The sequence below is a fragment of the Glossina fuscipes genome, unplaced genomic scaffold (genome assembly GCF_014805625.2).
Source record: "Glossina fuscipes isolate IAEA_lab_2018 unplaced genomic scaffold, Yale_Gfus_2 1, whole genome shotgun sequence".
NCBI classification, from domain to species: domain Eukaryota; kingdom Metazoa; phylum Arthropoda; class Insecta; order Diptera; family Glossinidae; genus Glossina; species Glossina fuscipes.
The window spans coordinates 23,964,371-23,979,578 of NW_023998415.1; the positions used below are offsets into that span (position 1 = coordinate 23,964,371).

Consider the following 15,208-nt stretch of genomic DNA (forward strand, 5'->3'; position numbering starts at 1 on the left):
TTGCAATCGCGTTATTGTGCGTATTGCATGAATTTCTTCTGCCATGCCAAGCGGTTATTATGAGTGCTATAAAGGCGATGAAATTGATTTGATAGGAAAAATCAATATTTTTAATTTTATAAATAAATTCACCTTATTTTTTGATCGCAGTAGCATTGCATGCGAACGGCTTAGGGTCCTTGAAGATTTCTTCTTGTTGTTGTTCTGTTAAATTGAATTTTCTCTTTTTACATCTTTTACCGCACCGTGTAATTTTGTAGAGTACGAACGTACACAGTGCCGATTACTAGGATGACTCGTAACATTTGCTCAATTAGTGTATAAGTTGCAGGTGTTTTACTGACGTCACACACGAAACTCCAATTTTTTACTTGTTTTGTAAAAGCAAATAGTAGCGTCAAAGCGAAACATTGGGGATACATTAACATGGGCGACATCTATACTGTAATGTTACGAACTTATTGAGTGATGTTGTTAATAATGTAAGATGATGTTAAATAACGTACAACGACGCAAAATTTGTTTACGATATTATTTTCATAATAGACGTAATCTTAGCTTATTCTGTCAAATGTGTAACCGGCAGATATATCAATAGTTGACGCGAAAACGTTACTTTTGACATGATGGACTTACATCATACGTGATAGGTTAACAACAATTAAATTCAATTTATTTCTGTGCACATAAGTGTATGAAACTAATCCTTGCGTCAAATGCAAAGAACATATATGCCACTAGCGATATATATATGTATATATATTCTTGCATCTTTATGTTTAATTTTTTTTTTTAAGAAAGACAAGTCGATGAATATCGAATTGCAATCACCTTCAAGAGCGGCATATAAACATACGATGAGCCGTCTGTTATTTATAATTTATATTATATATAATATAATATTAGAAATAGGAGATCAAGAAAAAAATTATTGAAAAAGAGCATTGGAAAAACTATTGAGAATTATTCTACATATATGTATGCATACGTTAAGAACAAAGAATAATTTTATAACAGTTTTATTACTGATTTTATCACATTCAAGCATATGCGTCATGTAGGTCAAGGGGATATTCTGAATCATTGAAATTGATGCATGCTATCGAACCAAAAAAGTTTATATTCCTTATTGAAAACTTTATTTCTAGGATGGAGAAGCATTTCTATCTGTATAAAAGCAATGGGTGCGTTTATCTATTTGATTAGCTTTTGGCGTTAAGATTAATTCATTCGACAGTTGACTTTATATGAGAGTTATCTGAAGACAAAGCTCATATCTCTAATGTCTAGCGTTTATCTAAAAACTAAAAATAGCGGACATTTATGTTTTGTCAAATGGGATTCAATTGTTCGCGTAGTTTATCCCGCGGAGATACCTCTTTTACACCTCTTGGAGGTTAGAATAAACTCTCGCTGTTTTTCGACAATGACCGCAAATGCTACCACACGGCACTAAGAACGTCTGTCACTTTACTTATTTTGCCTAATTGTACCGATAGTATTGTTCACTAGCTACGGATGAAGGACAATGGATATATTAAGATATCCAAAGCACAAAAAAACCACAGTGATGTAGACTAGGCGAACGCGTATTATGGCTTGGGGTAAGCTAAATGAAATCGTCATTGAGGGACGAGGGCAATATACTAAATGTCATAATATCGATAGTTCTCAGCAAGAAGATGTTCTATCTTATGTAATCGAATGCACTGACGAAACGTTGGTAGCTTTAAACTCGAATGTGCTAATCGTTCCGTTTTATTCATAGGAAACTAGTTCAACTACTCGTATATTGTCCTCTCCGAGCAGGCTTTCTATTTTTATAGCGCTAACCAACAAATGGTTGCCTGAGATAGATAGATAGAAAAGATTTGCACGGAATTTATATCCTGATAGAGGAATTGATGGTTAGGGGTAGACAATAGATTGATTAAAACGCTTCGTCCCATTTTTTTTTTTTTTATATAGCATATGCTCTTACTTTATCTTTTAGTCTGTGTGACGTGCGTCCGTAAATTTTTATATCCAAGTGGGAATTTTTGAAATGCTTGCAGATGCTTTGATTCAAGGCTATTGAAAACAGATTGGATGGGAACAGTTTTGTGGCCGTCTCGCACATAGCGCGTTGGTTTGAAAAATTGTTATATAAACAAAAAATGGTGGTTTGCAAAAGTTTTCGAGAAAACTTTACCCATTTTGGCCACTGTACCCATTTTTGGTCACTTAGCTCTACGTTTTGGATGTCATCGCATAAACAGATTCTCATGAAAAGTAAGCTTTTGTATGGAAAAAAAATCTAATTCTCAATCTTGTATAACAAAAACTTGCATCTAAAAAATATCTATACAAAATTTAGAGTACGTAAGGGCTCTTCTTTACACCTCAGTGCACAGAAGGATTCTCATGCAAATAAAGCTTTTATATGACATAGTTGAAGAATAAATATATATTTGGCAAGAAAATTAAATTTGCTAAGTTTGGATCGCTTTTGTTCGCGTTCTGAGCTGTGAGTTATATGGCATCCACAGAAGTATATCAAGGTATAATTGCACTGTTTAGAGTTTGTAGGAGTGAAACGTTTAATGATCGAATTTGTCCGGTTCTACTTGTTTTTTTAATTAAATAATTAAATTAAAGCTTTTTTAACTAATTAAATTGTAATTAAAAAGATTTTACAATTTAGTAATAAAATTTTTGACTAATAATATAACATACATGACAATGGTATGAATAAGGAAGAAATTGAAAATATCAGATAAAGAAAACAAGCGAAAACACTATAGTCGGCCCTGGCCACTTTTAAATGCCCTACCTGCACCACTGCACCACTGCACTGTTGTACATATTATGAACTTTCAAAATAAGCCGTTCTATAGGAGGTGGTTGAGAAAATGGTCCGAACTTAAGCACTTTTGATCGACTAGCGATCATCCTTGGACCAAAAGAAGTCCGTTTATCCAATTACGTCAAAGCATCTCAAAAATTGCCGCTAGTCGATTAAACAAAATAGAACAAGATTGCCGAAGGGACAGACAAGCTTTATCGATCATTTCTCATTTTCATTCAGAAAGTGACTTTGAGTCGGTTGGTACAAAATAAGGTGAATATATCTCAAGTCTTTCTCGATGTTCCATACCTTCGTAACGACATAATATACGCTTATATCACAAATGGTTTAGGGTATAAAAAATCCGAATTATGTGGATATAAAATAAAAAAAAAAAAGATTTAAAGCGAATTTCTATTAATGAATGATATCAGAACACCATGACTTTCATGATATTTCTAATTAGAATTAATCTAAAATAAATCGAGTGCCAACTGAAGGTGGAGTAATGGCGGTATAAATGTATGGGATAACAGATCTAACTGTTTATTTTGACTAAATTTATATTAATTAAAAAACAAGTCGGAATTTTGCATTTGGCTGTGGGCGAATCTTCTATACGTACCAATGCTATTCTAAAAAAAGCCTAGAAAACGAGGAGAACCAAAGTTTTCCTCCTTCATAATATTTTATAGGTGTATGTGGCCGAATTTTACATTTTCGTAGAATAAAAGTGAAAATTTAAAGGCGACATTTTACTTTTTTTGCGAACGACACAATGTTTACCACAGATACCAGACTGTGGGGAAGACGGACCGATGGACAGACGGATATGTTTAGTTGCATTTCGAATTTGACGCTTGTCAAGAGCGTATATACTATTTTATGGGAGTCTGGGGGAAAAAAAATGAATGGGAAGATCAAACTTGCCCATGTTTGTACAAGTACGACAGCAACACGTATAAAATTTAATTTGTGAGTAATCAGCGAAAAAAAAATCAACTGCTTCCTTTTGGAAACAGAGGTGTACACGATATTGTAGGAGCATTGTTCGGGCGATCTGGCGCAATTTCAACCTAAATTTCCAATGTGTTTGCCAAATTTGAAGGAGATACCGTCACTTTTGCGACCAGGAGTATATGTATCAAAGAGAATTATACGGACGGACAGACGGACTTGCTTAAACGGGTTCAGAATTTGGATTGATTGGTTGGATTGCTATGAATTTTTGCCCAATTTCGAAATTCTGTAAATGATCGGATGAAAGATTCTAGTAATTGCATTAATTTTATAGATATATAATTATCTTTGAAAGTATCAGAGAAGTACACATAACCATTACAGAATGTATGACGAAAGTATGACGAAAATGTTTCGACAAACAAACCTAGCATGATCTGATCCCGTATCTCCGCTTAGAGAGAGTCGGCCTTGAAGCATTAGCTTTGTTGTTTTGTTATGATTATATGCACACTTTCACGTTGACTGATGAATAAATACAGCAGATTCTCTGTTGCTGTTGTGTTGCTGCATTGCATATATATATATATATATATATATATGTGATTGTTTTATTCAATCTTTATTGAATTGAAATTTTTTTAAAATTTCATACTTTGACATTATACCGAGCGCTTATGTAAATATTTAAAGATTATAATTTATCTAATTTTAAATTAATGGACCATACATTATACTCGCATGACGTGCTGGCCATTAAACTTTTTATTGCGCTTGCAACCCATACGAATATGTTTCCCATTGGGTTTTTTTTCTTTGCATTAATTTCAATGGGTGGGTTTAATCTTTTTTTTCATAAATTTTTTTTTTTTTTTTTTTTTTTTTTTTTTTTTTTTTTTTTGTGTTTCCTAGCGATGATGCAATTGAGCATTGAATTTTGAATTGAAGTTTTTCTTTAAATATATACCTTCGATACCTTAATCAATAATCTCTCTGCTCAATTAACTTTTTTCATTTTGATTGTTGTGTAGGTTGTTATTGTTACTTTCGTTTTGGTATTCATCTAACGGCTATGTGAGATTTTCAGCTGCTGGTTGTTTTTTTTTTTTTTTATTTTTTTTTTATTTTAAAAGTCAGTCATTTATAATGGAAAAAAGTCAGGTATCGTCAACAATTAAAACAAAATATTTTCACATTATCTGAAGTGATAAAATTACAATATGACATGACATTGTCGCTTAACATCTTTAATATACAAGTTCTGTATTTAAGCAATGTATTTTGTTTAGTTGTATAAAACGTAAAAATTAATTCGCTCTCTCAAGTAAAAGTAAACAAAGGAAATTTCTTTTGAAATAAAATATTTATGCAGGTTTAAGTGAAAGTGAAACTGAAAAAAAATCTGATGTAATATTGCTTTAATATGAAATATGTTTTTATACTTTACGTCACTTGTACTAATACAGGGTATCTTACACGTCTGCGCTTGCGTCTGCATCCGCCTGAAGAATTTAAACGATAGACTCATTTTTTATCATACTATCTACCGGTTTGTCTGGTCGTCTGCCGATCGGTTTTTACAACTTAACTTAACTGATTTTGAAATCTCGAATTTTAAGAGTCATTAATTATGAGACATTGTTATATGCATGATTGATATAATGCTTCGATATTCGATTCGTTGTCTTTGTTTTCTATCGAAATTATACATTTTGAAATATTTCTCCTCAAACTTAAAGCCCGCCCGTAAAATACATAACACCGCACCGTCCAATTGATTATTTTTTTTTTGTTTATTCTCATGATAAAATACGAAAAATTATACCTTGTCTCCTCATAGGTGAATTTATATGTGAGCGCAGATCCGCATTAGAATTGTTACACTTTATTTTTCATGCAAATTCTACAATTACAAGGGGGGTAATGGGGTGGGGTAGGGGCTAAAGATAGATCTATATGATCCAAATTTGCTACACTAAACTTCTTATATCAAATTATTATTACGGACATATTTTCTTTAAAAAGGGTTAACAGTTCCAATTTTTGACAATTAAAAGGTATATGAATGCTTCATACGAAAAATCGATGAACTTCTCATTTTCAATTCTGTTAAATTTAAAGTTTAAGTTTACAGTTGAGTGACTCCCAACTGCATATATTTAAAATATATTTCGCGAATAAGAAGTGCTAACTACATTCGATGACTCACTTAATAATAATTTGTTTCAGATTTATTCAGTTAATTCAAACTTTAATGCAAAAGTGTATTAATCATTTTCTCTCGCTGTCGTTAAGAAGGGCACGGTATAAGAATATATAACCAACAAACAATTTTATCAATTTTCTTTTTTTTTCGTTTTATGCAGTTAATAATCGGTTTAGCAAATAGCCGGCCTCACTTTATATTCGTATACGCAAGGGCTTTCTTTCAGTAGGAACCCGAAACAGTAATGTTTAGAGTTTTTTGTCGTCAGATATTTTGAAGATTGTCATTTGTTTTTATATAATTAATAACTTTTCAAAAATAAGACGTTGTATAAGGATTGATTATAAAAATGGTTCGATATCATCCAATTTCAGTAGTGTTCATTTTGTGGATCAAAACATATGAGTGTAAAAAATTGCGAACTGTCTTTTCAACACAAAACGCATTGGATAGTCATTAAACAGAAGGACGGACAGACAGAAAATGATTCTGAATCGATCGGTATAATAACGTTTCAACGTATCTGACGATTTCCGCGGTGTGCATAAATCCCCATAGATCGAATATACTCTGAATAGCAGTTGATGTAGAAGATAATGACACAATAGCTTTATTACCATAATATGAACTACGGTAAAAATTGTCACAACACAATAATTACCAGTCGCATAATATCACAAAAAATGTTTGTTTCAAATACAGAAACCAAACGTCATCATTATCATCATCATCGTCAATGAAAACTAAATCTTTCCCATCGTCATTATCATAGAACGAGTCAACTTCATCGTCATCAATTGAAGAGCACTTAAAAGTTTACAGTTCGTTGTTGTCAACACCGTTTACTTTTTTGTACTAAAAAAAAAAAAAAAAAAAAAAAAAAAAAAATAAAAAACAAAAACAAAAATAACAAAAAAAAAAAAAAACCACATCGAAAACAAATTCAGCAACCAGAACGACTACAACGGCGTTCCAATTAAGTTCGAAACGTTTCGTTGACATGTCTCATCGCGTTTCTTCTATATGTACATATAAATATAAATATATGCCATATTGAACTTAGTTAGCAGCAGCAATTATTACTGTTACGTCCGTAGAGGCGAAATCAACACGCTCTAGGTTCTTTATTAATATTTGTGGCAGTAGCAGCAATAACGAGACCAAAGAGAACAAGTGTAATAATAAATAGTAAAGTTAATTATAATTATTTAAAGGCAAGAACAAGACGAAAAGGTAACACTGGTAGTCGCAAAATAAATGCAAACAAGTCTGCAACACCCTCACCCACGTCACCTTTAACACAATCATCTGCATCATCTCTACAAACATCGACGTTTAAATTGGTTTCATCTTCAACGCCGGCCGCACTTGCATCTATATACTCAATTGTTACGCCATCCAACGTGGTGGTCTTCTCTGTAGCCGTTGCCTCTTCATCCATCGCCTCTATAACCACCTCAATGTCACCTACTTCTCAGACACCGCCGTCATCACGCACATCTCTCTTTGATTCCTGCCACCGTAAGATACGTTTAATTGGCGGCGGGCCCGTTGCTTTCTTGGGCGGCTTAGTTGCGTAAGTTCTTCTTTTCTTTTCTTTTATTTATTTATTTTGTTTTTTTTTGGCTTTTTTATAATTTTCTCTTTTATTTATTCATTTTTTTTTTTACTTCGCATTGTCGATGCGAAGCGATATATCGCTTTCTCGTATGCGTTAGTGTGTCACGGTGAATTATTTATTAGATGACTTCACCAAATATGCATTTTTTTGTTTTTATTTTTATTTTTTTTTATTAAATAAGCGCTAACTGTATTCCGTTTCGTTTATCCGCCGCTTTTCTTTCTATCATTGTTTCGTTTTCAATAAAGGGGACAATGCTACACTTCAATGGTTTTTATTATCAACTCTTTTTAAACCGGTTTCTTACGTCCGTCCATACACAATTCTAATTCTAAATTTAAAATATTTTATATGTATTTCTTTAATTAGATATAATTAAAAAATAAATCGTCTGTATACGAGTTATATGAATTTGAAGGCTGCCGGATAACTTAGATCATATGCTCGCCTGTATTGAAAACTCCACAGCACTTGAGATTTGAATCCGCGACCGTTGAGTTGTTAGTCGCGAACCTTTACCTGCACGGCTGCGCATGCGGCTAAATCAAATATTATGCATACAGAGGTTTACGTTGCCTTATGTCGATAGGGAGTATTCCTTTCCATTTTCCTCCTTTTATATACATATATATATATATATGTTTCTCGTTTATTTATAATGTAGCAACGTTTTCGTATTTAAAAATGGCTTTAGAGTTATGGGAAGTGTAGGTAAAAACTTGAATGAAGTTCAGTTCAAAAATATCGCATAGTGGATAGTAAAGTAGGTGTATATACAAAAACATAATTATATATAAAAGTGACCACCAGAAGTAATTAATTATCGTGGGTCTCTCTCTCTCTCTCTCTCTCTCTCTCTCTCTTCCTTTCTCTGCTACCGGTATATTATACTACACTTTTTGGATATTTTCCCACAATTGGTTGTTCTTTTTTATTGCCACAGGAAGCATGATGCTTTAGTCCTCTTCAGATATTCTATGTAACAAGGTGAGGCCGGGGAGTGGCTTGCCCGTTCAGTGACATCCACAGCCATGCTATCAGTACACTGAATAAATGCTTCGCAGCATTGTCATGCTGAAGTGTTCACAGCGGTGACTTATTTTCTTTCGCATGTGGCAAAGTAGTTAGTCCCATATCAGTAGATTTCTTCGGCCATGCTTTACTCCTTTTTTAGTAAATCTAAAGTGGAATTTTTCTTCTTGTCCTCCCATCATTCCCAACCAAATTTATTTTTGGTTCGTCACTGCAAAGTATATTTCTTCATTTGTTATTTTTTTCGACTTCCAGAAGTGCACCAATTTTTATGGGTTAAAGCAAACACTTCCCCAACTTAACTGTTCTAAGCAAAGGAACTTTGCAAGCTGTTCTTTTTGGTAGACTGGCAACTCGCAATCGTCAAGGACACGTTTGGAACGATTCCCATTTACATTGAAAAGTACTCTGGGCAACTTGAGTAATTTCGGATTGCTAAAATTATCGTGTATCCGACAATAGCCTCGATTGTCTTATAAAATGCGGTCATTATTCGCGATAAAATTTTAGTTCCAATTTATTCCTAATTGATTTCCTATTTATTCTAAAACACATTTGCATTTTTTTGAATAAATTGGGAATAACTTGGAATTGAAATTTTATTGTTAGTAGTGAGCGCATTAGAAAATCGATCGGGACCATTTTTATATCAAATTTGAATGTGGACTTGATGACAAGCACTTGAGTAGAAAGTTTTTCGAAATATCTTGAGAGAATCGAAAGTTATAGACGAAAACATCAAAAAATTATTGTTTCTTTGCGAGGTTGTTTTACTTTCTCAATTATGGTGGGCGTGTGTGTAGGCGGCCGACAATGATTTTTTTAACATTAAGTTCTTAATCGTACGAGGGATGTTTGTGCGAAATTTCAGCTTCATACCTTCACTTGGCAGAAACAGATACGTACAAAACTTTCGTAGTTCTAGTGTTAAAGGTTTCTTCTATTGCTCTCAGTTACAATTTGAATTTGAAGAATTTCAGTCAGTATTTTCGGCATTCTCGTTGAGTGTAGAGTATTAAAAGCCGAAAACAGTTGTAACTACTTTCTAAGAAAATGTTTTCACAAAAGGAGACTGCATAAGAATTCGTTTTGCTCTGTTTAGTTTATACCCACGTCTATACATATCTTTATACCCATATCTATATATGTACTTATATACATGTATATATTTTTGATTATCAAGAGATTATGAGTGAATTCATCTAAACTATCTGCCAATAATTTCTTTATAAAAAGATATCGACATTATTTTTAGAAAGTGGTCAACTGTTAAACGACGTAAAGCGCTCGTCTCGTTTGTGACTTACATTAGTTTTAGTGGCGTTATTTTCGTTATTGTCAAAATTTCGTTAATTATTCATAAAAAAATGCTTTGGAAATTGTTATGTGCAACTCTTCCTAGTAAAAAACAAAAATTGTTCAATGACTTACTGATATTAAATGATGTCACGAGGACGGTCAACGGGATGAACGCCCAAAAATGGCGTTTACGTCAGAAAACATCAAAAAAAAAAAAAAAAATGCTGAAATTTGTGGCCGCGAATCGAGATCACTCTTGGCACGAAGAAGTGTGTTTCCGCGTTTGCTTACAATCAATCAACTAATTGTCTCGTGTCACAAGTTGATGGCGGCTGCAATGCTAAAACTGCATGATTTGAAGTTCGAATTGTTGTCCGATCCGCCGCATTCGTTACTTCGCAGTTATCCCCCACCATCTGTTCTCTGTTTACAAATCGCAAAAGGATGCTTCAACAAAAAAAAAAGATTTGAATCAAACTTTGTAGCGGTTTGATAAAGCGTTCTTTAAAAAAGCCATCGAAATGTCAGCTAACTGGTTGTATCGTATCATCCTTTAAAAAGACTATATAGATTGCTTATAACAAATTTTGAAAAAAAAAAAAAAAAAAAAAATCATTTCCTTGCTATCAAAAATTGACGTTGAGTACTCACACATATAACCCTTGGTCAAATCCATAGATGAAGTTGAAATATTGCCGTACGGTACAACCAACACCTCAGTAGATTTAAAAAGATAAAAAATTAGACAATTCCAAATATCACTATTAATATACGTATGTGGCAAGCTAATGCTCGCTTACGTGTATCATGTGAAGTGTATATATCATTCAGAAGTGCATATAGCAGAAAATACATACGAATCGAATCAGCTAAGAAATTCTGGGTTGCTGGCTTTGCTCCTGGTGGTTTGTCCAAAGCACAGGAAACTTTACTTTTTTCATTTTGAGAAAATAACATATTAAAGTATCCTTCCAAACTGCAAGGTACCGTCCTCTAAAATCAATTTTACATATATATATATAGGATCATCACGAACTCGAGCTAAGAGCTATGAGATAGGGGGACAATTCTCTTTTCTTTCGTCATAGATAAATCGAATTCGAGTAAATACGAGCGTTTCCAAGCGGTTAAAAAAAAAAAGCAAGGAGAAACCCATGGCTATTAGTTGAAGTGCGAAAAAATTTTTATATTAATTTCTGGAAAAAAGATAAAGAAAAAAAAAATACTGCAGATGTATAAATAGCGCATGACAATGCCAGCAACAAATATCTGCACCTTCTCAGCTGTAATGGTGACCTTGTTACAAAATGTTTTCTGACACAGAAGAGAATGGTTACAAAAAAAAAAAATAAGAACAGTAAACGTATATACGCGTGTGCATATGTGAGCATTTCATGTCCACGACAGGAGTATGTTAGATTTGTCAAATGTTTGTGGGCCGTGGAACTATGTAACAAAGAAAATTGATTCAATACGAAATATATATGTTTTCAATGAGCAGAGTTGAAATGAATCTTTTTGTCTGTCTGTAAAGTTTGTCGCTACCTCTATGCATTCGGGTACCTACCAGAATCATTGCTAACTAATTCAAATTTGATTGAATGCGAAAATCCGCTAACTAGGTCCAAAGATTAGAAAGTGGATATGATTTTCATGGCTTCGAAATTTCAAATCTTTTAGTTTAGAGTCTTATACTGATGGGTTTTAAAGTTTCACGCAAAAAAAAAATTCTCCCTTAGAGTTCAAATGGGCTAAAACGCACCAAGGAGAGTTAGCTAAGATTATTAAAAACTATACATCATCATACAAATATGATTAAAAGGATTTACGACGTCTAAGGCAAATGTGTGTGTAGTAAATGATCATCTCCTTATCTTCCAGACGAACGTCAAGCTATGCCAAGTAATGGGCTTAGGTTAGGGTATTTACAATATTCGACCAAAGTCGATTATAATTTCTTATGTATTTGCTATTATATTGAACTTGTTGTACTCAAAAGGATGAAATTCAATTGGAGAAGGAAACAAGTTGCGGTTTTTTCATAGTGTGCATGTTATGCATCTTTTCATTTTTATTACACCATATAAAGTGTTAGTAAAGTTAGACATGTTTATAGCACTAGAGGGTAGAACAAGGCAATATTGTTATTATAAATGCGCGTTTGCGCATGTCGCGGTAAGCGACAGCACAGCTGGCAAAAAAACAAAAAAAAAAAAACACAAAAAATATCCGTTCTACAAAAACTTTTCTCCAAATATATTTATGGCAACTAATATTAATTTATTTGTCATTGTGTCGTTCTCTGATGCAATCACTAAAGCTCATGAGAGCAAGAAAAAAATGAAAAATTCATTTAAGCGAGAGAGAGAGAGAGAGAAAAACCGAATGTAGTTAAAATCAAATGACCACAAAATAATGCGCGCACATAGCGTGTGAATGTTATTACAACACACAATATCTTTTATGTGCATTTATGTGTGTGGATATGACAATTATGTTTTTTTCATTACGCACTATCAAAAACATAAATACTGTAAGACGATGCATTTTTATCATCGACTTCGCATACAAATACGGGCATGTATCAATTCATTTCAAAACAGGTGAAAACACTGTAGTTTATCATGGCCCACCATCAAACACCCTACACCATTCGATACGTGTTCGTATAACGATTTAACAAAACCAGTCATTATATCGGAAGTGCTCGAAAAAGTTGTCTTATCCGAATCATTTTCGACGGCCAAAGCATGTCGTTGTACCAAATTTCATCAAATAATTTTGAAAATTGCGGCCTATAGAGTAACATGAAAACATATGACGGACAGGTGAACGGCAAACTCAAATCCATTCAGAACCTTCTGGCTGTTGCATACGACCGCACAAACTTAATATACCGTTATACCACAAGTGGTGTAGTATATAAGTACACAAGCTTTGAATACCAATAAGAAGTTGGCAAAAGTGTCACTCACGACTCATCGGAGTTTTGTTTCATTGTGTTTTTTAGTTGCTTTCTAGGTTAAAATGTTTTTTCTATTTTCAACATGAAACTGATTGAACGAGAAATTTATACCAATTTCTGTTTAAAGAATGCAACTGCGAAGACAAAATCAGTGTGATAATAATCAAAAATTAAAAAAAACATCTGCAAAGGGGAAGCATTTGAAATTTCTGAAAATTGAAATATCGGCAAATTTAAGAATCTTGTGTTCAATAATAATAAATGGTGATAGTTAGAAATCTTCTAACAGATCTATCCGCTATATCAACGATAGAAGTTAGTGTCTATATCATACCCCACATGTGGCACAGGGTGTGTTAAGATAGAGCGGTCGTATGTAACACGCAGAAGGGCTGAAGATCGATTCAGAATCATAATCTTAATTGATCTAAGCCCGTCTGTCCGTCTGTCGGTCTGATATGCTGTCGATGTAATTTTGTGTTCAAGCTACAGATCGCAATTTTTGGGGTATTTTCATGAAATTTGTTACGTTGAAGCACAACGGCCATTGGAAATGATTCGTATCGGTTCACGCCCTATTCTGAAAATTTGTTATATGGAAAAAAAATTTAATTTTTTCAAATATCTCGGCACAAGTGACTAAGTAGTAGTATTTCGGCGTAATAATTTCGTATGAAAACCTTGAATCGGCTAAGGCAATTTTTGAACCTCCTTTCTTATATAAATAAAATTGACGTTCAAACGACAAAAGGGTATATCCTTTCAATGCTTCATGCTGAAAATGATATCATAATAGTGATTTGACAAAAAAAAAAAAAAAAACAAGCGGAAAAGTCCAAGTTTTAATATGTGGTGATGGAAATCGACCCATAATAGTAATTTCATATAAAAATGAACTATACAAAATTTTGAATCATCTGCGGCTATTTTTCGATCCCACCCTATGCATGAAAAGCATGAAAATATGCCTTAATATAACCGTAAGATAAAATTTTTATATTCTATAAGAAACGTAAGAATTATGTTAGACAATGTGGTATAGGGTATTTAATGGTCGGCCTATAACGACATAATTATTGGTACATTTTTCATCACGAACTAAAAGTATTGTCCCGTGGTAAGCATCGTATTCAGCATAAATATTATTACACGGATGAGTAGGAATTGTTGCCATTACCAAAGAAATGGTCTCGTGATAATTGAATGAGCGAATGCGATTTTCATTATGACGCGAAATGACGTGAATGCGACAATATTCAATCTGTGAAGTCAATTGTTGTTCGTTTAATTTTATATATAACCTTAATATAATATATATTGTAATAATAATAATGATTGGTTGAAAAATGCATTCTCTCTGTGTCCCTGTAGATGTCACAGCGTTCGTTTTACATACTTGTCTAATATGGTATTATGACTATCCTTATCAGAGTTCGCACGTCACCATTGTTTCCTTAAAACACATCATCGATTGGTTCGTTTTCGCAGCTAATTGAAATTTTCAGCGTTAGTGATGGTTTTATTAACCTAACAGAAAATAGCTTTAGATTGTGTGTAGACCGTGTGAGAGCCGATTTACAAAATGAAAATTGCCCATATTTTATGAACACATGAACATGAATAATACTCATTATTAAAAAAAGCATTTCGGGTCTACCATTTTTCTTGAAAGCTTAACTTTTATAGAATGTATATTAATATCACCTTGCTCCGACAAGTTAGCATTATGACGCATTGCGGTTGGCCTTCGTTTCTTTCTTCATGCCACTCATTTTCTAAGCGTTTGATATCTCTGTATTGACTTCTTGCAAAACTTTCGTTTGCGCGTCCGTCCCCTCTTGCTCTACAATAATAATATAAATGCTAGTGCTTATGTAGTTATTTATATTTCTCCTTCGGACTTTGCTTTTGTAATGAATATTTTACCGTTTCTTTTTTTTTTTTTTTTTCTTTATCTTCCTCATATTCCGCTTCTTGTTATTTACTTTAATTTCTTTCTTCTTTCATCATTTCTACGTTTAATGACGTCATTTTGATTGTGATTGCCATTTAAGCGGCGATGTGTTAAGTGATTTTATTTGAACCGCGCAAAGTTAACATATTTGCATTTTTGCTTGCTGCGTACATACGTATATCGCCAACTAACTTGCATTTGCAATGCTTTGTTGAAAATATCATCGAATTCTCACAATTGTACTTTTCTTTTTCTGTTTTTTTTTTTTTTGTTTGATGTAAATCTATAACATATTCATTAATACGTGTGTCTTCTCCCACATAACTGGGTCGTTTCACAAAAAT

The 15,208-nt window shown here is 33.2% G+C and overlaps 1 protein-coding gene across 6 annotated transcripts in view; it reads left to right on the plus strand.

The window, feature by feature from the left end:
* LOC119631348 (MOB kinase activator-like 2) overlaps positions 1 to 15,208 on the plus strand; it is an 81,298-nt gene that overhangs the window by 30,100 nt on the left and 35,990 nt on the right. The window contains exon 2 of one of the 6 annotated variants that reach the window (XM_038023467.1): positions 7,091 to 7,569. The exons of 4 other annotated variants lie outside the window; for them this stretch is intronic. In XM_038023467.1, the coding sequence (XP_037879395.1) occupies positions 7,091 to 7,569 (479 nt within the window). The remainder of the gene's footprint in view (positions 1 to 7,090; positions 7,570 to 15,208) is intronic. One more of the 6 variants, XM_038023470.1, reaches the window with a different exon arrangement.